At 24.0% G+C, this 24251-nt stretch overlaps 4 protein-coding genes and 1 long non-coding RNA gene across 6 annotated transcripts in view; 2 read left to right on the top strand and 3 right to left on the bottom strand.

Moving 5' to 3' along the window:
- Positions 1-2989: 2989 nt before the first annotated feature.
- On the bottom strand, positions 2990-9970 carry LOC100870046 (UDP-glycosyltransferase UGT5). 2 transcript variants are annotated; one of them, XM_003698385.4, is made up of 6 exons: positions 9823-9970; positions 6277-6804; positions 5815-6182; positions 5076-5295; positions 4770-4989; positions 2990-4027 (listed from the first exon to the last, which is right to left on the bottom strand). In XM_003698385.4, exons 2-6 carry the CDS (start codon positions 6755-6757, stop codon positions 3733-3735), a joined length of 1584 nt encoding a protein of 527 aa, XP_003698433.1. In that variant the 5' UTR covers positions 6758-6804; positions 9823-9970; the 3' UTR covers positions 2990-3732. The 2 variants fall into 2 exon arrangements, with proteins under 2 accessions (XP_003698433.1, XP_086770885.1); XM_086914759.1 differs by having other exon boundaries at positions 6277-6506; positions 9823-9953.
- Positions 9834-11845, top strand: LOC147656507 (uncharacterized). The gene is made up of 2 exons (XR_015294292.1): positions 9834-11407; positions 11508-11845. It is a non-coding gene; the product is annotated as an uncharacterized LOC147656507 (long non-coding RNA).
- Positions 11846-20129: 8284 nt separating this feature from the next.
- Positions 20130-22667, bottom strand: LOC100870887 (charged multivesicular body protein 7). Its single transcript, XM_012493323.3, has 5 exons — positions 22030-22667; positions 21567-21911; positions 20720-21491; positions 20455-20650; positions 20130-20359 (listed from the first exon to the last, which is right to left on the bottom strand). The coding sequence occupies exons 2-5, from the start codon at positions 21854-21856 to the stop codon at positions 20283-20285; spliced, it is 1335 nt and encodes a 444-aa protein (XP_012348777.3). The 5' UTR covers positions 21857-21911; positions 22030-22667; the 3' UTR covers positions 20130-20282.
- On the top strand, positions 22192-23937 carry LOC100871006 (protein LLP homolog). Its single transcript, XM_086914758.1, has 3 exons — positions 22192-22850; positions 23076-23245; positions 23310-23937. The coding sequence occupies exons 2-3, from the start codon at positions 23086-23088 to the stop codon at positions 23573-23575; spliced, it is 426 nt and encodes a 141-aa protein (XP_086770884.1). The 5' UTR covers positions 22192-22850; positions 23076-23085; the 3' UTR covers positions 23576-23937.
- The window catches only part of slow (epidermal growth factor-like protein slowdown), a 26155-nt gene continuing 25579 nt past the window's right edge, over positions 23676-24251 (bottom strand). Inside the window, exons 8-9 of the mRNA XM_003698386.4 lie at positions 24117-24224; positions 23676-24047 (exon numbers count right to left, since the gene is read on the bottom strand). Of these exons, the coding sequence (XP_003698434.1) occupies positions 23886-24047; positions 24117-24224 (270 nt within the window). The 3' untranslated portion in view covers positions 23676-23885. The remainder of the gene's footprint in view (positions 24048-24116; positions 24225-24251) is intronic.

Below are 24251 nucleotides of genomic sequence, written 5' to 3'. Positions count from 1 at the left end.
TTTAAAAAGTTATTTCTTATAGATATATTTGAATTCAGCATTAAAAATAGTATAAAAATATATATTTTTAGAATATTTTCTTTAAAATAACTATTGACTGATTTTCATTTGAATATTCTTCTTAAAAATAATATATTATAGGAATAAGTTTACTTATTGATTATTTTTCAATTATTTTTCATTATAAAAAAATATTCTTGATCTTCATTTAAAAGAAATTTACGTAGAAGCAAATTTGAGAAGTATCGGTAATAGTATTCTTAGAAAACAATGGTCCATATTTTATATATTTGTATATTGTTTCTCTAGAAAAGAAATTTTGAAACGATAATTCTAAGCAGATAAAAATAGATTAAATCTTTCATAGTTGACGTAGATTTTGCTAAGGAGAGCTTCTTACTAGTTGGAAATAAGAACAGGATTTGGACATAGATTATCCCGAAACGTGACTCGAGTTTTTCGAAACGAGTTTGTAGCGGAAAGAAATAAAGTTCAAAATAGAACATGGATATTTCTAAAGTAACTTCATATTAAAAATATAAAACAAATCAAAATACAGGTTTCTATATCAATAAAAACATTTCCATTGAATATTCTTAAAAATTGCATGGAGTTAACTCAATTTAACTCGAAATTATTAGACAAAGAAATTAAAAATTCTTATTTTTATATTTTTCAGCAACAAATGTTGGGAAATTTTATCTCGGTTTCAAATAAGATAACATCGTTTTAACGAAAATATGTACTGTTAAAAATGACCAAATTTTACTCAAGTAATAATGTATTAATATTATATAACGAATCCTTTAAAAGTTTCAATCTTATTAAAAAAAACAAATTATTCTTATTATTATTACTTTTATTTGAAAATTATTCGAATAAAAACCTATTCGAATATCATCTGATTACAACGAGACGTTCGAATTCGATCGATATTTCTTTGTTCCATTGTATCGGAATTTATTAAAATGCAAAAAGATTTCAGTGGATAGTATGCGTTCAATGAATACACGAACGTGTTTTATCCATTTTCCACCACTTCCACTTCCCGCCCCGGGTCCGAATTGAGGTTGAATTCGCTTTAAGTTTCACAGAGGTAAGTAAGTATACATCGATGGGAATAAAAGTGGAAAACTCTTCCCCTTTCAAAAGCACGAGAGATTATATCAAGAAAGATGTCGATACTTTATTTTTCCAGCGATATTGCGATATCCAGCTTGAGCAACAAAGGAACCCGGGTCCCATTGGACCGAGAATCCTCAGGGATTTCTACACCAGGAACAAAGAACGATCGATCGGCCGATTTCGCCCTGAGTTTCCGTTTTAGATACAGGAGAGGCCAATATGGACCAATAAGATGGCCAGTTACCGCTGCTCCTAGCCACAAATTAAAACGATCCGGTTTCCCTTCGTTTACTAGGGTTGAGGCTCGTTGGTCACACGTGCCTCTTTCAATTTTCGATCATCCAATGAGGTTTCCTCCTTTATGATCAACGAATTCAAGAAAAGAGCCAACCACGCTTAATCGAAGATCGATAAATTTAACAATGTGTGAGTAATATGTATTTTAAAAGAGAGAGAAATTAAACGAGATGTAAAAATATTTGATAAGCTCGTGTCCTCGAAGCAATAGTTGACTTTACGATGATAAAACGAAAACAAGATGCGTAATTTAAGATTGTTTGCTAGATATGCAATATCATGAAAATAGAACGAATCAACATTCAAATATTTTAACAACTTCTACATGTCATTATCATGTTGCAAGAAAATGCTAAATCATGATTCTAGAAATTGATTATATTGCATGATATGTTACGTGAGATAATTATTTGATGAAAAAATAAAATTATCATAAATTACATTCTAAGTTGCTAAATAAATACACGTGTATTTATGTATGTAATGCAACATGTTTATTTTCATGTGTAATATTGCATACATTGCAATATAAACAATGTAAATATTCTTTTGAATATTAATCTAACATTTATGATTATCATTACATCATTAAATACTTTGTATTTACAAAACTTTATAATTTTATAATTTATAGTCCTTAAATATAAAATTAAATTTTGTGCTATACAATACTTAATTATTGAATTTAAATTTAAAATAAAAAATTTCTTCTTCATAAATTAATGTTAATTTTTTTTATTATGTCCTCAAATTATGCAAATATTTTATTATTTCACTATTTTTTTTTCAAGGCATGTCTTGTTAATAAAACTTATCTCAAATATTTACCAATTAAATTAATTTCTTACGATACAATTTCTTACGTGTTCCCAATTCTAAAATCCAATAGTTATACCTTTACAACGGAAAATAACCGTAAATACGCGACGCGTCTGCCAAATTTTCACCAAACGAAAATTCACTCACGTCTCTCGTCGCAATTCCAACCACATACTCAAAATTTACATTTCAAACTTCAATACCGTATAACCCATCCACTGTTGATAATAAGATAAACCAATCACCTGACTCGCGGCCATTCACGGCAGACCATCGATTTTCGCAGACTTCCCGACAAAACGATTAAGTTTCGTGCTTTTGATCGACCATTTGCTGATAGGTTTTTCAAATTTGCGTATATGTGTGCGCCGAAATGGCCAACCCGCGTGGCAATAAATCTCAATGCACCATTCATCGATCTAACTTTCTTCATATAAAAAGAATTAACTGCCCTAATCGCTGGGGATTTTTTCAATTTCGTATAAAAAAATGCAGGTCATTATTTTATGGATTTCTACATATCATTAATATAATGATTTTCTTAATTCTTAATTCTTTCAAAGAAAAATCTTTAATCTTCTTTGACTTTTTAAAATTTAATAATATATATTAGTAATATGTAAAAAAGAAAAAAAATAAAATCTTCAATAAAAATGAGAATTTTTTTGGAAAATATCTTCTAACATAAAATGAACGCAATTTAATAGAATCAAGGATTAGAAGATAATAATATAATTCTTTGAAAAAATCTTTGAAAAGATGAATTATATATCCATTATGATTATGTAAGTTCAAAAAGTACATAAATTTACATATGCATTACAAAATAAATTGTTTTTTACATTTATCATTGTCTATTATGCTTATACATTGATAAAATCTTTCTATTAATTTCTTAAACATAATTTCATAACTTATTTTTTTCAAAAATTCTTGCAATTCACATTATTCAAGAATTATAAATTACATTCGTGACCTAAATTTAAATATAGATATAAATGCTACGGATAGACAAAGAAATCATTTGAAACGTCATTTATCCATTATGTAATCATTGAGCAAATTGCATAAAAGCCTTTCGTAATAAATTTATCTAAATTAAAAGATGAGCAGTATTCATCATTATTCATTCAGAAAAAAATCCTATCAAAAGATCAATTCTAATTTAAATATTGAAACAAACATAAAATATAATATAATAAAAATGTCAGTTATGATTTATTTGTCAAATTATAAGTAGCAAAATATTAACTTACTTATTTGCTAATAGTAATATTATATCGTAGTGTTGTAATTTTTGCATGATGCACAAAGGCTTGTCACAATAACAATAATTATTAAATAAAAAGCATTATTATTATCGAGGACATCATAATTTCAATAATTCGATATAAACGACTAATGATATGATAATTTTAACACTTTTTATTTATAGAATTATTTGTTCTTTGATATTAACACTAATTTGGTATTGTGAACATAATATTGATTTTAAGTTATCTTTTGTTTTTGATCCGTAGAAATTTGTAGCATCTTATAAAGATACACAAAAAGCTTAACAATTATATTAAACACACTTAAAACAATAATAAATGTCACTATCGCCAAGAATACTATAATGTCCATGTCAAAACGTTGATACCAAGGTTCTAAAGCTAATGTAGAGCGAAGATGTGGGGCGCCTTTTGTTCGTACAACATATTCCGTGCACCAAGCGAGATGTTTCACGGTATCATAAGGTGTATCCTTAATTTGATCACGAACAGTAAGTATTCTTTCTTTATATCTAAAAAGAAAATATAAAAATATCATCAAAATTATAATTTATAAATTATATTTATTATATTTATATCTAAAAAAATATTCAAAATTTTTTTATAATTTTAATTAATTTAAAGTTTTTTCTTTAATCTTTTAACCGGACAATTACTTTAAATCTCTGCAGATCAAAGATGAAATGAGATTATAAATTAAAGACTTGAATATTAAAATTAAAGAAGAATATGTATTTTGTAAAAATTTAATTATTAGTAACTGGATATCATTATTTAATTTAACTTAATTTAATCTTATTTAATTATAACTTTGATGCCGCATTCGTTTAAAAGTTAAAAGTTAATTAATTTAATTTAACGTAAAAAGTTAATTAATTTAAATTCGCAAAAAAAGTTAATTTGTTTAATATAATGTTAATAATTTACTTTTTGAATGAATTAATAAAAAATTTAAAAATGTTGTTTGTAATATTTCTATGATAGGATAATTGAAAAGAAAGATTAGATAAATAGATTAGATAAAAAAGAAAGATTAGATAAATAATATTTCTTCAAATAGAATTTGAAAAGAAAACCATCATCAAAAATTTTTCGTTATTAATATCTAAAATTGGACAATATAATATTATATAATGTAAAAATTAATTCTTAATTTCTTAATTTTTAATCTAAAATTTAAATTTTTAAATAATAAAAAATTTAATTTTTAAGCTAAATTTTATAATTTATAACTTGATGTTAATATGTACTTACTTTTTATTATTTATTATTTCATAAATAGCATTTTCAAGTTGATCTTCCGTAAGTGTCGTAATTTCTAAATATTTTCCAATGCCAAGAGCTTCCATTCTTCTTACTTGGTAATCTTGATCTGCCAATATTGGAAAACCAAGAACTGGTACTGCGAAACGAATAGTTTCTTCACTACTTTGTAGACCTCCTTGATAAATAAATAACTTAATTTTTGAATGAGCTGTGAAAGAACAGAAAGAAATAAATATTTTCTGTATAGAAATAATATTTAAGGAATAAATATTTTGTACTAAATAAAAATTATACCAAGAATACTTTGTTGAGGCAACCATTTTCCGATGTAAACATTTTTTGGTTTCTCAGGTAATTCTTCTTCGTACTTCCATATAACTTTATACGGTAATTTTGCAAAAACATTACAAAATATATGTTTAATTTCTTTCGGTATAGTAGAACTTCTTGCATTGCTACCGAGACTAAAATAGATGAAGCCGTCTTTTGCATTGTCTAAAAATTTTTGTAAATTCTGCAATAAAAATAATTCAAATAAAAAAACTATACACATTTGTATAAAAATCTAAATTTTCGATCAATGAAAACAATTTTTCAATAATTCTTTTTTGTAATTCTGTATGTATACATATATAATAATTTATGGTACAAATAAGATTTTAGGCTTTATAACATAGAATAATAAATAATTTTTGAAATTTTGTTTTCGAATCAAGTTTGAAAATTTTTCAAATGTAAGTAAAATTAATTAACTTCCCAAGCGATTTCTTTCCTCGTTATTCTTGATTTTCGTCTTATTTCAGAGAGCCATATAGAATCTCTTTAATCCTATTTGTATCATAAATTTTCTTGTATAAGCATTTACGATCTTCTATATATTTCTATATAAATTATGCTAATTGCAATTTTAAAATTTATTTCATTTATAAATTATGCAATAAATTTCTTATAAATTTTTCAAATATTTTTAATTTTATATTTTTAATTTTTCAAATATACAATAATAATCAAATTTCTATCAAATAAAATGTACCTTCGGCAAAGGATCTGGATTTTCAGATACGTGAAAAGAACTGAATCTAACTATATTTGGAAGTATTGGTCGTCCTGGTGTTAAGACATCGGCCTCATTAATAAAAATCATGCTAACATTCTTCATAATGTCTATCAAAGGTGGCAAAGGTCCAAGATATTGCTCTGCCAATTTTTGCTCGTTAGGGAATATATTGAAATTTATATGTAACAGCAAACGCCATGTTTTCACAAAATTGCGCAACCTCTTATAAAACGGTAAATTTATGCCTGTATTTCCTTCATTTTCCCAGAAATATTCATGAGAAGGAAGCACTGCTCCTCCAAGTACAAAATCATTTATACTAATCAATCCTAACGAACTTAATCCTACGATCATGTAAGACGTGATTATTGTTCTTAACTTTCAAACCGTTCACAATTGTAAAAAATATTAAATAAATAAAATATATTGAATAAATACCTATTAACGAAGCGTTAAATCTGTAGGCAAAGGCATATATAGCCGGTATGTAGAGGAACTCCGTCAAGACGACATCGAATTTTGCATTGCTATCCGGTGCATACAGCTTTTTCACTTCAGTGGAATTAAATACTTGAATCTCGAAAGAAGAACACAAAGAAAATAAATATTCTTCTAGTGTTTCTATCCAATCAACTTTTTCGAATCGTAACTTGACAAAATCTATGGCCCTTAAAGCATTGTAATTTGAACTTATATCAATTTGAGTGAAATTCGGCGAGTTGATATTCTGTATGGGATTCGTAGTAATCAACACAATTTCGTGGCCACGTGCGTGCAATTCGAGCCATAACGGTTGATATGGAATTTGATGACTATAAGATGGTGTATAAACAATGGCTAAGATCTTGTAACACTGTGATTGATTCACGATGCATAAAATGCACAAAATAAAAAATAGTTTCGTAACGTTGCGTTTCATGCTTCTCGTATTTGAAGAACAAACTGACTCGTTCAACGGTTACGTGTCTATTAAAACGGATATCACAATATTACCATCAATTTATATAATAGGAATGACATATATATATCAATCATATATCTATATATACATCTGTATACATCTGTATACACTACAATTTGAAATAAAAATATTTTTATCGTTTCATTATAATTATCATTTAATAAATAATTATCTTAATTATAGTTCAAATTTATTATCATATTCATTATCTTAAATAATATGTATATAGTAAGTTTGTTTGAATATGAATTTATATATAAAGTATATTTCTATATTTTTTACAGATATAAATATTTCATGGTCAAATACTAATAAACATCGATTCTAGTAATATTGTGAATTCTATAGTGAAAAATAATAATTTTGAAAACAGAAAGGACAATGGTTAAAAATATTTTTATTATGAGTTTTGTAAAATCACTATTATTTTCAGGTAATTTTATGTTTCTATAAAAATGTTCATTTTGATAACACGAAAAAGAATAACAGAAATTAAATATTTGATTTGAAAGTTTATGAGTTTAAAGAGATTAGTTAAGAAGATATTTACTTGTTATAAAGAAAAATCTTTTCATATATTGCATATATGACTTGCATCTTTGTTTTACAATTAATTTTTGAAATAGGATTTGAAATAAAACTTATAAATCTTCGTATTTAATCATTCTTTTATTATTTTTTTTTTTCATAATTAAATTTATTCTTTTTCTTTTTATCAATCAAGATATTTATTTTTATTCTTAGACATTTTTTCATTAGACTTTTTTCGCAAATATTAATGATGAAATGGCAATTTAAGAAATATGATAGTGCAAAAAATGATTGTGAAATCCGAATGTAATACTAAAAAATTAATTATAAATTATCACAAAACTTATTATAATTAAAAAAAATATAAATGTGTAATATCCATTATATATGATATATAATATTTATAGTTATATAATTTTGTTTATTTAATTTATAAGTCATAATCAAAAATTATTTTATATATTATTTTTAGTAATAAATATCATAATATAATGATATATTATATCAATGATAAAGAAATGTAATAGATAATATGGAATTTTATTGAAATTTTAAGATTAATATGAGTCATCTTTTTATTATTGACACGAAATATATGTTATTAAATTTTTATTTATTCATTTCTAAAAGAAAAATAATTATTTTGTATTATTTGATATACTATATTATTTGATTTACTATAATTCATTTTGTATCGAAAAATAATTAATTACATTGTAATTAAAATCTAATTTTTAAAAATGATTTCGAAAATAAAAAAATGATGAAATTTTATTCTTTATTTTCGATTTATTTTTTTACATGGAATTATCTTTTGTTCGCTTGCACTATCATTTATTCTTAATACATTCTTAATAAAAACATATATTCTTAATAAAAAATCTTTCGATATATCTTAATAAAATGTTATATTTAATTTGATATTATAATAAAATTTGTATCCATATTTACTAATTTATATTTTCTTTATCATACTAATATCAAATTAATATCTATTCATATTTATTTAGTACTATCATTTTTGACCAAGTACAATAAATATGTATTTTTTTATATTTTAAATTGTTAGCTATAAAATTAGCTATTTTCTTTAATTATTTTGATTGGAAAGTGATGGAAATGAAGGATGCCAACAGATGAAAATTTTCAACTGGAAGAAACTGAATTACAGATTTAGAAGTGAAAATTTATTCATGCCTGTTCGATATATGATTATTTATATTTCCGTTAAAACACATATGCCACCAAAAAATTCTAACTTTTCAACCTTCATATAATTTAAACAATAAGAGATAAATATATAATAAGAGATAATTATAATAACATAAATTTAAAAAAAAAAATTTATTCATTTTGTGTTATATCATAATTCTGAATACATAGATATACATATTATTATTATCTAAATACAAAAAAATTGAATAATACTGATAATCAATTATATTTTTTATAAAATAAATATGATATTTTTAATTTAATAATTGTGTAATTTGATAAAATATAAATAATCATTTTTGACATGTGAATATTCGAACAATTATTTTTATAAGAAAATATACGATCCAGACTATTATCCGCTAAGTGTACTATCTTGTTCTTCTCATTCTTATCTAAATATAAGCCAAAGTATTCTTTGCGAGAAGAAAAAAGATACACAGATAATTTTTATCTATATAAATTTTCGTTGTAAAAATTCGAGATTTATAAATGCAATAGAATGACATTGCTAAAATATTATGCAGATATTATTTTTATAACTTGTATTATTATCGCTTATTCAGAACATTCTCAAATAATAATTTCTATATAATAAATAAAAATGAGAAATAGATATGGAATAATTTCTAATTTTTTTAATAATTTTAATATTTAATATTTTATTTTAGTATTAGTATCAATGACAAATTAGTTTTGATAAAAAAAAAAGCACAATACAAAATTAAGATCTCTGTTAATACTTTTTTGAAATTGCCATTCAAAATTATATTGGAAAAATTAAAAAAAGTATTAAAACTTTGATTTTATTGCTTTAAAAAGATTTTTCATCGATAAATAAATTATTCACATATAACTCATTATGCACTACATACATAAAAACTTTTGTTAAAATCAATTTTCGAATTAGAAATTTGAATTTCCTCATTAGATTCATGAGCAATTATAAATCGAATATCGTGTTTGATTATAATTGAATTTCAAATAAAAATTAAAATAAAATTAGATCAGAATTATAATTACATCTCTTCTTTTAATAACAAAAACAATTGAATGGAATTTTTTTATGTTACATAGAATACTTATTCCATTAAAACAATCAACAAAAAATTATAATCGTAATACGAACACTAAGAAAAAGAAGATAATAAGGAAAACCGCGGTAAAAGTGAAAATTTTTCATAAGTTGGCGTTGCAAACGAAAGAAGATAAGCGTTACAGGGAGATTTATGTCAATTCAGATAACAAACAACGGGGGATAAGTAATCAAATTTTACCGTAAGATGACGACAAACATGTCGGGTATTTGTCGAACACTTGACAGAACCTCTCCGGCACGATGGTTTTCCGCGGTTCTATGTCTGTGATACGCGTGTCTCTGATTGTGCTCCGGTGACTGACAGTAATCGCCACCCAACTAGCACTGACGAGTCTTAACTTTTATAAGATGGACGCAATGAAAACATTCGGCACACTTTTAGACAGTAAACGATTCCTGGTGGAAAAGCAACGAGACGACAAATGTTTTATTCGGGCCGAGTTATTGTATAACATGGTTTAGATTTATGGAAGTGAAATGCAATAAGTAATAATGGTTTACGTAAGAAACGTGAAAATGATATTGTCAGAGTAATAGAATTTTATCCAAAGAGTAAAGAATATTTGAGAATAAAAAATATTATTATTATTGATAGATATATTTAGATTAGAAATTAGTTAGAAAATTTATTGCAAAAAGTTAGTATATTATATTATGTTTTTATTCTTATTTTATTATTCTTTTTTGTTTCTAAAAAAAACGTATCTAAAAGATTTCAATAACTTTTTATACAATAAATAAAAGAATAAAAATCGATCTTACATAATAGATGTTCAAAATGATCGTTTGCATCGATGCAGCACTGACATTATTGAATTAATTGAACCAATGAAGTTCATGCATTTATTATTTTTAGAAGACTGAAACTCGTACACTTGTTGCTACTATTTTTCACATACACAATGAGTCTTTGTTTCATTCTTTTAACGACTTTTCTTTTTATATATGTAGATACATTCTTTATATATATGAATATATCATTGATATTATATATATCATTGAACAATGTATATAGATACATTATAACACGAAGCCTAATGTAATATGAAATGTTAATATCATTAAATGATAAAGAATCTCAAGTGAAAAAATAAAATAATGGAAAATATAAATATATATAGATTAAAAGTAGTATAATGTTAAAAATATAAATGATATAAATATTAAAAAATAATATATTAAGAAATTTTAGAGTCTGTTAGATTTTTTATAAACAATTCAATAAATCATATTATAATTTTGAATGAAAAGTTAATTTATGAGTTTAATGAGTAATTTAATTAATTACTCATATAGTAAAATTATATATAGGTATAGATATAGTTATAGATATAGTTTGTGTATATAAAGAATCTCAGCTAAAAATTTTAAATATTGCATACATTTTATATATTGCATATCATTTTTTTACATTTTCACAATTATCTTTCTAGAATTATCATTTTATACATAAATCTCTATTTATTTTTCAAATGTCCCTATATCAAATACAGAAAACATCTTTCTTTATTATATTATATCGATTAATAAATTTACCAGATAGATATTTTTGTATCGGGATCAAAGACAAAAATTCCAAAGTATGCGTAACCATTGAATCAAATTTGAAAGTAAGGCGTGCCATCAATTGATATTTTCATAAATTAAAATCCACTTGGATGATCATCATTCCACAGTGGCAAATTCGCGCGTCGAAAGTACGTCGTTACATGGATAACGTTATTCAGAACAAGGGAAGGGAGGAGGAGAGGAGCAAGTCGATCGTAAGTTTCAAGCCGGTTCGGCAGTTTTGTATCTGGAATGGATGGTTAATCGCTCATTTTCATAATTTTCATTTGCATTTATATCCCCTTATTATTCCAGGACTGAAGTTTCAACCGCGCGTAATGAGATTATTCTGTTCTACCGGGATGTCAACGCATGCCTAGCTACCGTTGGGCTGACGTGAAACCTGCGCTGAACTTCCGGTTGAAACTTTTACGGTTAATATTCAGTAAAAAGGGAAAGAAAGAAAGAGAGAGAAGGAAAAGAGTTATGCACGACAATATGACACGTGATAAAAATATTAACGAAAACGGAAAACAATTCTTTTCTCTACTATTTTATCCCCCATTTTTTCCCTTTTATCTCGTAAAATAATTTTCCAAATGAATATTTTTAAACGTTAAACTATCATAATATATAAACTTTATTTATTTATATTATTTTGTTCTCTTTGTTTGTTTTCTCAATATTTCTTTAATGTTTCGCATTCTTATTTTTATTCATTTTATCGCTTTTATTCAATCTGCTAATACGTATCGTTGTTTCAATTAAAATGAGACATCTAAACAATCGTAGAAATTTCTTTAAAAGAAATTTTTCGAAGTACTTGAACTTATTTTTTATCTATATTATCTATATATATTATCTATATTGAATATATATGTTCGATAAAACTTTATGCAAATGTATTACATATATGCAAAAAATATGAAAAACTTGTAAAAAAACAATATTAGGATTATCTAAAATTGCAGTAAAAGCTAAAAGTAATATGAATAATACTGTTGATATTAATTGTAAAAAGAAGATATACATAGATAGAGACGCCAAATTATAATAGATTAGTAAAATAAAAAAAAAAAGAGTTTTATTGCAAGATCGATTAAGCGTTATCAACGTTTTCGTATCAGCATGACGATGCTTTGACTTTTGACACCGTTCTATTCTCAAGTCGCGTTTCGTCCAATAAAAAAGATTCAATGAAAAAGAAACACGAACCGATACAAAAGCAGAAAACTGTTTGAAGTCAGAGCACTCTCTACCTATCGTCATGCCATTCTCTCTCTCTCTCTCTCTGGATGAGCTAGGAGCCAACAAAGTGCAAAGATAGAAGACGAGCTTTTTTAGCCTCCTTCGCGTGTCGCACGAATCTTTCCCGCCCGTCGTCGATTCGTTTTCCTTTTATCACACCGGGCTGTTTATGTTTTCGCAGCAGCGCGTTCAACGTCCTCATTTACTTTGGAAATGAAGGCGTTACACAGAGAGGGCAAGAAGGGACGTGGGAGTGGTTTTTTATTGGAACGTTCTATAAAGCCATTTTGCATTCTTCTTCCAAGAGCAGCTACCGATTTCCCTTCCCTCCGTTCTCGCGTCTACGCAATATACCACCCTCTTTGTCTCTCCCACTCCCCTTTCTCGACTCCATCTCTTTCCGCCATTTTCTATCTCCGCTCCAATCTTTCTATCCCCCTTCGCCGCCACTGTTTCCTTCTTTTTCTTCATCTATGAACGTATCCTGACTACTTCTACTTACATGGTCTCCCCTGTTCGCCCTGTAAGCATTGAGCAAATTACTTCCCGAGTGGCTTCTCCGACTTGGTTGCAGGCTTCCCCTCCTCGGTGCTGGCACACCGTTCTTCTTCTCGCTCGACACCCCGCCATCTATTGTTCCAACACGGCGGGAAAACTTCCCTTGGAAATCTGGATATATATCGGCCGTTATTAATCTTGACATCTCGACGAAGAATTTTCTCGAAGTTTTCATCAACCGGTTATTACCGTGGAGGTTCTTAATAAAATCTTGGCCAGCCAGGAATATCGGAAATGTATTTATTCTTGTCGACGTGAGCGAACGAATATTCGATTCGAGCTCGACGTACAGGTTCCCCCTCTTTTCTCGTGTGCCGAAGGAACATCTTGGGGATTGATCGCACGACTGTCGAGCTAATTTTGTCAAACGTGAGACTCGTGAGAAGTTGAGGAACAGAGAGGAAGAATAAATTTAGATTCTGAATCGTTATCTATCGTTATAGATCGTTCCGGAAATATATATATTGAAGTAATGAGTGTTTTTTTTTTTTTAATGACAGGTAAAGATTAAATGGAGAAATTAAAAGTTAAAGATGAAACTTTGTCTGGGAATCGAAATTATTATACGTTGATAATGTGATTCGTTTTATGGAAAAGAAACCACAAAAATTAGAAAGAAAAATAGAAAGATAGATTTTGAAGAGATTCATTAAAAAGATCGAAGCAAAAAATAATAAAAAGGGTTAGAATTATTTATTGAGATTAGTAAAGAGATATTTATATAGTTATTTATTGAGATTGAAAGTAATATATAATAGAAATAAACACATATTATGCAATTTTCTTTTAATTTTTAAATAAAGTTGAAAATTTTTTCCGAATACTTTTTATTTTACTGTCAATATTCTATATTTTAAGCAACATGGTTCAGCTTCTTCAGCTGTTTTTATTGAACGTCAATCATTAGTCAAAGTGTGAAAAGTTCATACGTCGGTTCAGTCGTTCGAGAAATACTATATTAATATACGTGAAGTAAAAATACGTGAAGTAGAAAGAAAGAACAATGGTATACGGTAACAGATACTTTCGTGAGACCAATTTAATTTAATAATCAATTATAATTCTATGTATAAATGTAAAAATATGTAAAAATTTAGTAGAAATTTAAAAAAGAAATAATATTGCAATTCATCTAAAATTTTTATAAAATATGAAGAATAAAATTGAAGATAAAATTGGAAATTTAAACTATTATATATAATAACTATTTGATTAAATAATTAATTAAAATTGTCGAAACAAGAAATTTCTAAAAAAATTCAAAATTATTATTTTCAAAAAAAGATATCTCTTTCTCATTTGTTTCAATGTGAAAAGTACAATGTTTAATTTAAGAAAAAAATAACAAACAATTAGAATAACTCCTAACAATTCCTAACATAATACAAAAATTCACATATATTCTTTACATTACAGGTATGGTCAATACATTTGAAATGATTTTAGTTATTGTGAAAGTTTATACGTGAATCCATCGAGTGGATTATGTATAACCTACTAGTAGTAATTTCGTTTCCTGAAAGGAAGTCGAACATTATCTAAAAAAATTCGCTGCTCGCACGCAATGTACATACACATACATCCGTGAATATGAAACTCTTTTTACATAAGTAGATATGAATATCGATTCCGTTAAGTCATTAAGAGCAGTATCAAATATACTTTGAAGATCGATCATTTCAGTCTCCATGCGTCTTATAAATAAATATGTATCTGTTAGTTGTATAAGGATTCGTCTACTTCGAGAGCTAAAGGAAGAATGTCCCTATTCCATCAATTTCCGATGATAGTTTCCCCTTCCCTAACTACGCTGAATACACATATTTCAATTCTTGATAACATTTGAATATGGCATTTTCTTTACTATTAATGGTACAATGAAATTCTTTTCATTGTTATCTTTATTGTTATGTTTATTTCAATTAATTTAACTAATTACATCCTTTATCGTTATACTTTTAATGAAATATGTATATATATAGATAAATAATACTTTATATATATATATATATATATGAATAACTTTGATAATTTGATAAATTATTAATTCTTTAACAAAAATAAAACTTATTAAATTATTCTTTATATTTTCTCTGTATCTACTAATTAGACTAGAATTAGAAAGCTACGTTTTCACGATTTCAAGAAACTGTATAATGAATGTTCATTGAAAACGGACATCATCACGTCAAAATGGGCTACTATAAGTCTTATCTAGGAAAAAGGCAACAGACGAACACAACATTGAACGTCGCATAAATATTTGATTCGACAAAGTGTATCAAGGAATTCCTTCTATTCCTTCTAAGAACGTATTGATTCGAAAGAGGTCATCTCTTCCAGGACTCGACTACAACCTATACTTCATGTAAATACAGTTCCGTCAGTCAAATCGTTTTCTATTGAATTAACGATGACCATTTCCCTTTGTATGACACCGAACAATTTTATCCATGGACTTTCGTTTGATTAACGATACGTATCATCGAACTCAGTCTCTTTTCGAGGAATTCATTCTGCACAAAAATAGAAACTTTTATGTGAAAATCCTCGTATGCGTGTTAGTGAACATAAAATAATTTTTTAAAAAATTGTTTAAAAGCTTTGTTTGAAGCTTTTACGATTTAAAAAATGATAAATTTTTTGACCGTTCAGTTGTTGTAATCCATATAACTCGTAATATCTATATTCTTATGATTTTTCTCATAGCTAATTATACAATGATTAATTAGATATTCATTAATATTATTTTTGCTACTAAATGATCGATTGTTATATTGATTACATTATATTTGATCTTTATTCCAAAAAAGAACAGAAAATGTTTTTATTGAATCGTAGCAAAAATATATTTAGTATTAAAAAAACATCGATCTTAAAAAGTTTTCAAGACATAAGATAATTCTATTTTCAACAAAAGACATAGAATAAAATATGTGATATATTATTCTATATTTTATATTTATAATATTTACGTATTGTATTAAATCTTATAAACATGACATTTTTGAAACCAAGAAAATATAATATCAAGTCATCTTTTCTTAATAAATTTGAGAAATTCGATATTCTTAAATTTAATTTAATTTTTACTTTGGTAATTTAAATTAGCATTTTGATCTAATTTTAAATTATTTGTTCTTCTATTTTTCGCATTTTTTTCCCCTTATTTTTTTTATTTTTAGCGAAATTTAAATTTCTAAGGAACGAAAATTAATTGGAGTTAATTAAAAATATATCTCAAATCAAGTCAACAGATCGAATTGAGCGTTATAGAATAGATAATTGGAATCAACGGAATATGTATAAATTTAATTTTAGTTAAATTGTAAAAAAATTATGATGGCATTAAGCAGAACCATTATTTGATCTTCATTTGAATGATTAAATTCAATTTAATATTCGATAATAACAATTTAATTTGCTTTAATTATACATTTCATAAATCTCGATATCATAGATTTATTCATTTATTTTCAGTAATGAAATATGTGTATGAAAAAAAATTAAAAAGAAAATTTAAAAGAATTAAGAGAGAAAATTTTATAAAATTTATAATTATTATTATTAATTATTATTATTATATTTAAGTATTTTTAAACGTTTTAAAGATATGTTTATTAGTTATAATTAACATGAAAATGAACTTTTTTTAATTCCTATTATGTATATAATGTCTTTTTGATAGAGATAAGTTTTTCCTAGTAGTAAAGTTATAATGTGTTTTTAATGATTTTTAGAAAATCTCTGTATATAAAGTATATAGTAAGTTCATATACTTTAATACTAGTGGAAAATACGTACGAATAATTTTCATTTCTTAGAAGTCATTTTACTTCTCTTTAATTATGAATTATATAATATATGAACGAAAAAAGAAAATGAATTTATCATGAAAATCTGAAATGAGATATTTAGACATGGAAAACATATAATTTTTTATAAATAAATTTTTAAAAAAAATATTTGAATAATTTTTTAAATTTTATATCATTTATAATATATTATATGTATAATTTAAATTTAATTTTTTAAATTTAATTAAAAATTTAATTTAAATGCAGATTAATATTTTACACGTATCATAGATAAATAAATTTTATAAAACATAGATTTTCATATAAATATAGATTAATATATCATGTGTTAATAAATGCATAAAAATTATTTAAAAATTAACGAAAAAGAATTTAGAATTTTTAATTTTCTAAAAACTAAATTAACAAATTTGATTTCTGTAAAAATTTTAATTGTTCTTTGTTTTCTTTTAAAATGAATTCAACAAGATTCGCATCTATTTTATATTAATTCAATTAAAAAAAAAATTCTTCAAAAGTTATTAATTTTATTCTTTATTGCTTTAACGAAAGTTTATAAAGTTGTAACTTTAACTTTTTAAATTTTTATATATTTGAAATTGTAAATATATAGTATAATAAAAGTAAATTAATATTGGTGATATAAAATTGTTTTACAAACAATAACGAAATATGAATGAAAGCAATATTACGTTATAAATGATTATTACATGCTTTTATCACCCTAAATAAATTACAAATATAATACACATATAAATTACAAATATAAAAATATATTAATCTATAATCATGAAAATATATATATATATATATATATATATATTTTTTTTAATTCTTTATACGTAAATGTATTGAAATAAAACAATTTTACAACCAACAGTAATCATAAAGCATCCTCACTTTCAAGATACCATGATATGTATGAAATAATAGTATGCATTTTCGTTCATAATTGTTAAATATTGTTATTTTCTGGCAAATGAAACAGGAAGACTGTAATAATCAACAGAATAACTCTTTTAGACTAATGAAAGGTAATTTTTAAACTTCCCACGATTTGTTATGATCATTGTTTTATCTTGTAATATATTTTTATATTTATGATTATAAAAAAAATTATCGTGACTATTTATTTTATTATCAAACGAATTTTATAGTAATTTACAAACGTTATTTATAATTATACGCAAGTACTTGTACCTATATATAAAAAATAAGCAAATTTTATAGGCAATTAAGAGACAACAAGTAACTAATCTTTACAAAAATGGAATTAAAAATTTTTATTTTCAATTTGTTATCAAACTATTTTATTTCATAAATGAAAGTTAAAGTAAATTAAAATATTCTTTTTCTTTTTTAATAATAAACATAATCCTATTTTTTGAAATATAAAATTAAAGTGTGTATAATTCAAATATTTATTAAATGTTTGAAATAGAATTGAAGATTAAATCTAATCTTTTATAATTTGAAATATTCTCCACATCAAATTTTTAATTCGTATTTTATATTCTCCACGTAAAATTTTCAATTCCTTTTCCACATATATATATATATATATTATTTCATGAAAACGATTCACAGTATAAATTATTCAATTTTTTTTTATCAAAAATGTATATTTCATCTTCAAATATTAATACTTGCTTGTTCGTTTTTCGATTCATTATGTGAAATTGATCAAGTGGTAAACATTAAACTCATAGAATGTTAAATAAAACACATAATATTAGTTCTCCAATCATATAGATGGATTATATCACGAAAATGTAATAAATATTTTACCATGAAAAATTTATTTAAAATTGAACGGAGTATGCATAATAAATTATCTAAAATCATATCTTGCAATATTAAAAATTTTTTAAATATTTCTATAAAAAAATAGCAAATAGCATTTTACAATCAATTAATTGATATATTCTTTGTTATATTATTAAAGTAATAAATTCTATTATTAGAGTAAGTGATTTAAAAAAAAAATTTTCTGATAGATATTATAAAAATATATCAATTATTATATTATATTTAGTATTATAAGAAATTTTTAGATGCATAAATTAACAATAAAAATTTAAAAATTGTATAAATTACAATGAGTATTATTATATTAAATTAATTTATGGTATTAATATCTATGATTTATATCTTTCTGATATTTCTTTAAAAAGGCAGGGCAAAATAGAGTAAAATTGACCAACTAGCGCCATCTGTTAGTATCAATTTGAACTCCAAAGATATTGTCAAAAATACTCAAAAGATGGCGCTGGTGTTTAATTCTCACTCTTTTATTTACCTGTCTTTTAAGAAATATTTTTTGTATTCAAAAGATGACATTAGTTTTTTTAATTTTTATTCTATCTTTATCTTTTTCCTTCTATATATTTTCCTTATTTATATTAGTTTCATTTATGACTCAGAGATGGCTCTAGTTGTTTCAATTCTCTATCCTATTTCTATCTTTCTTCTTTCATTTGCTTTCCTTATTTATATTAGTTTCATTTATGACTTAGAGATGGCTCTAGTTGTTTCAATTCTCTATCCTATTTCTATCTTTCTTCTTTCATTTGCTTTCCTTATTTATATTAGTTTCATTTATGACTCAGAGATGGCTCTAGTTGTTTCAATTCTCTATCCTATTTCTATCTTTCTTCTTTCATTTGCTTTCCTTATTTATATTAGTTTCATTTATGACTCAGAGATGGCTCTAGTTGTTTCAATTCTCTATCCTATCTCTATCTTTCTTCTTTCATTTGCTTTCCTTATTTATATTAGTTTTATTTATGGCTCAGAGATGGCGATAGTTGTTCAATTTTTATTCTATTTCTATCCTTTTCTCAATATTTGCTTTCTTTGTTATATATAATTTTTAACACATAACCAATCGAGAATGTGAATCGATTATCGAATAAAGACGTGTCATAATTTTTGTGAAAAGTTATAAAATATTCGTAAATTATTTTTATAGTTCAAAATTGAGAGTGTTCTAATAAAATATTAATAATATTAATAAAAATATTAAAAATTTGTGATACTGTGTGTAAAAGTGATACTATTTATATCCCATTTTATTTGTAATGACTTCATATTTAAATAATAATATCTCCAAGTATAAGATAAAAAAAATACACTGAATATTAAATTCATTCTGTATTTCATCTGTCTTATTTAATAAATACTTTATCCAATATTTTTTTGTTATTCAGGGAAGAGTTTCAAATTTTATTATATTTAATATATATTTTATTATATTTTATATTCAATCATCAATCAAAAATTTCATTTTCAATTTAATAATAATAGATTAATATTTTTATATATTTTAATTATATTTATTCAAATATTTTATTATAATATTTTATTTTAAAAATCACAATTATAATCACATATTATATAAATGTTATACTTATCATAAATAGAAAAATAATATGTGCATACAATGTTTTACATATTTTATTTATATTTATATACATTGTTTTAATATTTTTTTATTATGAATTTTTTTTGGTAATTGACTTGATTCATTAGATTCAATATTTTCTATGAAAATAAAATTTTAATATTAGTTACATAATATAATATAAATATTATATTATCTTAATATTTTCTTTGATAATGAAATATAAATATTTTACCTTCAACATTTAAGTTTTGAAGTTCCTTTTGAAGTTTATCGACATTAAAACTTAGCTCTGTATTTGGTACAGGAGGGAAAATATTTTCATCAAATTTCATTAGTTCTGCCAATTCCTCTTCTAAATCAACATTTGAATCATCATTTATCAAAGATTCTGATAACATAACTTGTACATCTTTTTGATCTTCTATAGCCTGTAATTTATAATAATATAAATATTTCGATATAAAATAATTAATTGTCTAGTTATGATATTTATTTACTTCTGCAAGATCATCCATAATATTTTTAACATTAGATTCTGATAAACCACTTTCATTAAGTTTTTTTAATACATGTGATCCTGTTTTGTAAGCTGATAATACAGCATTATTTGAATGAGAAGTTTGGATACTTGTTATAAGACTTTGAATGTTGTCAAGAGTTTGTATTCGATTTTCAATAGTTTTTTCTAATTCTTTTTTTTTTCTTAAATATGTTTTTGCTACCTGTCGTAATCCTTTAATTAAATATGACTTAGCTTCATTAATAATATTAAGTTTTTCTTTTTCCATAAGTTCTATTTCTTTTATAAGTCCATTTTCTTGTTTGATTAACTTGTATAATCCTTCCTCAATTTCAGTCACACCATCTGATGAATGTGCAGCAATTTTAATCAATAATTCATTTTCATTTTCACTACTTTTAAACACTATTTTTTTTTCACGTCTTAACCACATCAAGATTAACATTACCGTATTATCTGATATATTTTGGTCTATTTCAGATCTGCAACATTTTATTAGCTCAGAAAATGATATAAGAATATTGTCTTTTTTTTTTTCTAAAATAGAAAACAAAATATCTCCAAATTCTTTAATAATTTGTAAGTTTATGTATCTAGTTTCTTTGTTAATTTCGTTGTTAACAACATAACTTTTAACTTTTGAAAATGACCATGTAAGTGGTTTTTTCACAAGTAAGTCAATTGACCATGCTGTCCATGATTCACAAGGCTCTTTCAAAAATTCAGTTTCTAAAATTATTTCATTATTCCTACAATATATATATTGCAATATTAGAATAATTTTTTTTTATTTATTTTTTTATTATTTATAAGAATAATATTACCGAAGAAGTTCTTCAACAACAGTTATTAAACAAAGAGGCGTACAACCTTTCCTTTTAAAGGCACTGTTTAAGTCTGCAATAGAAAAACTACTTTTCCTGGTATATTTTAACCATTCATATATTAAATTTTGCCAAAATTTATATTTTGATATCCAATCTTGTGAATTTACCGATTTACTTCGAAAAGGAGAAAATAAAGCACTGATCCTTTCTTCTTCATTCCAACATTTAGGCATTTTTTCAGGAGGAAGTGGCAAATTATTATCTACATGTTTAATCTCCATAGTCATTCTTTAAAAATATTTTTATTATATTTTTATGTTAGATTATATTTTTTACGTATCACTGAAAACATAATTAAATAATATTATATTTATTATATAAAACAAAATAATTTTCAGATTTGTTAAATATTGATACTTTTTTAATAAAAGTTGTTTTTTTTTCAAAGAAATGTCATTACCTTATAAAAATAGCACAAGTAAAATCTACAATAATAGACATACTCATGTCTATTATCTATCAAATTAAATTTAAAATATATTTGTATTTTTAAATTATGAAATAAATTTGTTTTAACTTTATTTAAAATAAATTAAAAATAAGTATAATGTATCTTTAAGTCAAAGGAATCGAGTTTATGCAGAGTTTATACGTAATTATAAATATGTAACATACTATAAATATATATATGTAATTATAATTTATGCAAGATAAATCAAATTTATTTTTTAAATTGATATAAAACCATTTTTTTTAATATTAATTTTTTGTTAAAAAATATATCAAACTTTTTAAATTAAAATAAAAAGAATTCAATTGATAAATAATTTCTAATACAAAAATTTATAAGTTTCATGGAAATAGACAATTATTGAATACTGTCTTATTTAAAACGATTCCTTCAGAATATCAATAATTATTTAAAAATCTAATTTAAAAATCAATCTAAAAAATAATTTTTTAAATTGTTAAACTAATAAACATAACTGATTTGCAAACTGATATTTATTATTATTTGTTAAAATTAAAATTGTATAAATTTGTATAACTAGCAACACTTTATAATATCGACTGTAGAGATCGCTTTAATAAGAATACATCAAGTTAGGTTTTTGAAGTCTTAAATGTTTGAGGTTAAGTTTTCCATTTCTAATCATTTACAACACGTGTTGTGTAGATTATTAACGTAAGGAATAATATTTACGTAAGGAAAATATTTTTAGAAGATATAATATATATATATATATCTTATATATATATATATATATACATAAACTTAATGTAAGTATATTTGAAAAATTAATTACGTAAAATTTTATCTTTTCTAATATCGTACATTTTTGGATAATTTAACCTTTAATGAAATTAAAAATTATATTATTATGAAATAATATATATAAATTTTGAAATCTATTTATCAAATAATTTAATAATTCTATCTTTAAGATTTAAATTATAATTTTACATTTATATAATAATAAACATAATTAATAAATATACATATAGATATACGAAGATGGCAAAATCAATCCGAAGTAAATGGAAGAGAAAATGTAGAGCAATTAAAAGGGAACGTTATGGAGCAAAAGAATTAGAAAGATTAAAAAAAACATTGGGTATTAATGAAAATGGAACACAAGATGTTGAAATGTCAGATATATCAAATATTGCTACAAGTAAGATATTTTTTTTCTTAATGTATTAATATATTATTTTATTATTATTATTATTTTTTTTAAGTTGTTGATGCTAAAACAATAAAGGAAAATACAAAAGCAAATGACAATGTAACAAATGTTGAAGAAATGGATACCGACAATGGTGGTAGAGTATATAATAAAAAAACAATGCTAGATCAGTATGGAAATTATCCAATATGGATGAGTAAACGAAAAATTGCAAAACACAAAAAAGGTAGAGCAAAATCACAGAAAGCAAACTCAAGGTCACATAAAAGATTAACTAGGAAACAAAAAAAAGCAGCAAAACAAAAATCTTCCATGTGAAATTAATAGCATCAATCAATATAATTTTTTTCTTTTATATTTGTTACATAAAAATAAAATTTATTGTAATAGTAAAGTTTTATATTAATTTTTATATATATTGGGTTTGTTTTTCATTTTATTATAAAGCTGAATACAAGTGATCACAAAACTTGTTTAAATTACACTTCAAATGTAAAGTCTACATTCTAAAATATTATATAAGCTAAAGAAATGGCAGTGATAGTACAATTCTATTTTCTTACATAAATATTACATCTATGGGCAATGCCCAATATTTTTAACATTCTTCTGTTTCATTATAGCAATGTTAAAAATTCAATAAACCATTATTCATTGCTGATTTGCAATGTAATCTTAAACGATTTTCTAGTTCCATTACTCTATTCGTTAAATGTTGCATTTTCCTTGTCTCTAATTCATACTCTCTTAATTTGCTTCTCATTTCATATATTTCTTGTTGCATAATTTGCTGTAAAATGTCATAGCTTTAAATAATATATATTTTATAAATTATTATACAAGTATTTTATATACTAACCACATTTTCAATGGCTCTTTTCATCTCATTAATACTTTCAACAACTGATGCAACTTTGACATTCATTTCTGTTGTTTCAGTATCTCTTTTCCTTCCTGTTGCAAATTGCTAAAAATATAATTTTAAAAATAAATT

Source organism: Apis florea, unplaced genomic scaffold (genome assembly GCF_048593485.1).
Source record: "Apis florea isolate Af1SG1 unplaced genomic scaffold, ASM4859348v1 contig_3733_pilon, whole genome shotgun sequence".
Classification (NCBI taxonomy): Eukaryota; Metazoa; Arthropoda; class Insecta; order Hymenoptera; family Apidae; genus Apis; species Apis florea.
Note: the sequence above shows the minus strand (reverse complement) of the source record. Positions and strands in the feature narration are given on the sequence as shown.

Excerpts from the sequence above, each read along its gene's own strand:
- LOC100870046 (XM_003698385.4), bottom strand. The coding sequence starts at position 6,757 with ATGAAACGCAACGTTACGAAACTATTTTTTATTTTGTGCATTTTATGC. Across the intron at positions 4,990-5,075 it reads GCCTCAACAAAGTATTCTTG|CTCATTCAAAAATTAAGTTA; the intron begins GTATAATTTTTA and ends GTTCTTTCACAG. Across the intron at positions 4,028-4,769 it reads GAAATAATAAATAATAAAAA|ATATAAAGAAAGAATACTTA; the intron begins GTAAGTACATAT and ends TTTTCTTTTTAG.
- LOC100870887 (XM_012493323.3), bottom strand. The coding sequence starts at position 21,856 with ATGACTATGGAGATTAAACATGTAGATAATAATTTGCCACTTCCTCCT. Across the intron at positions 20,651-20,719 it reads TTATGGATGATCTTGCAGAA|GCTATAGAAGATCAAAAAGA; the intron begins GTAAATAAATAT and ends TATAAATTACAG. Across the intron at positions 20,360-20,454 it reads TCAAAACTTAAATGTTGAAG|AAAATATTGAATCTAATGAA; the intron begins GTAAAATATTTA and ends TTATTTTCATAG.
- LOC100871006 (XM_086914758.1), top strand. The coding sequence starts at position 23,086 with ATGGCAAAATCAATCCGAAGTAAATGGAAGAGAAAATGTAGAGCAATT. Across the intron at positions 23,246-23,309 it reads TATATCAAATATTGCTACAA|TTGTTGATGCTAAAACAATA; the intron begins GTAAGATATTTT and ends ATTTTTTTTAAG.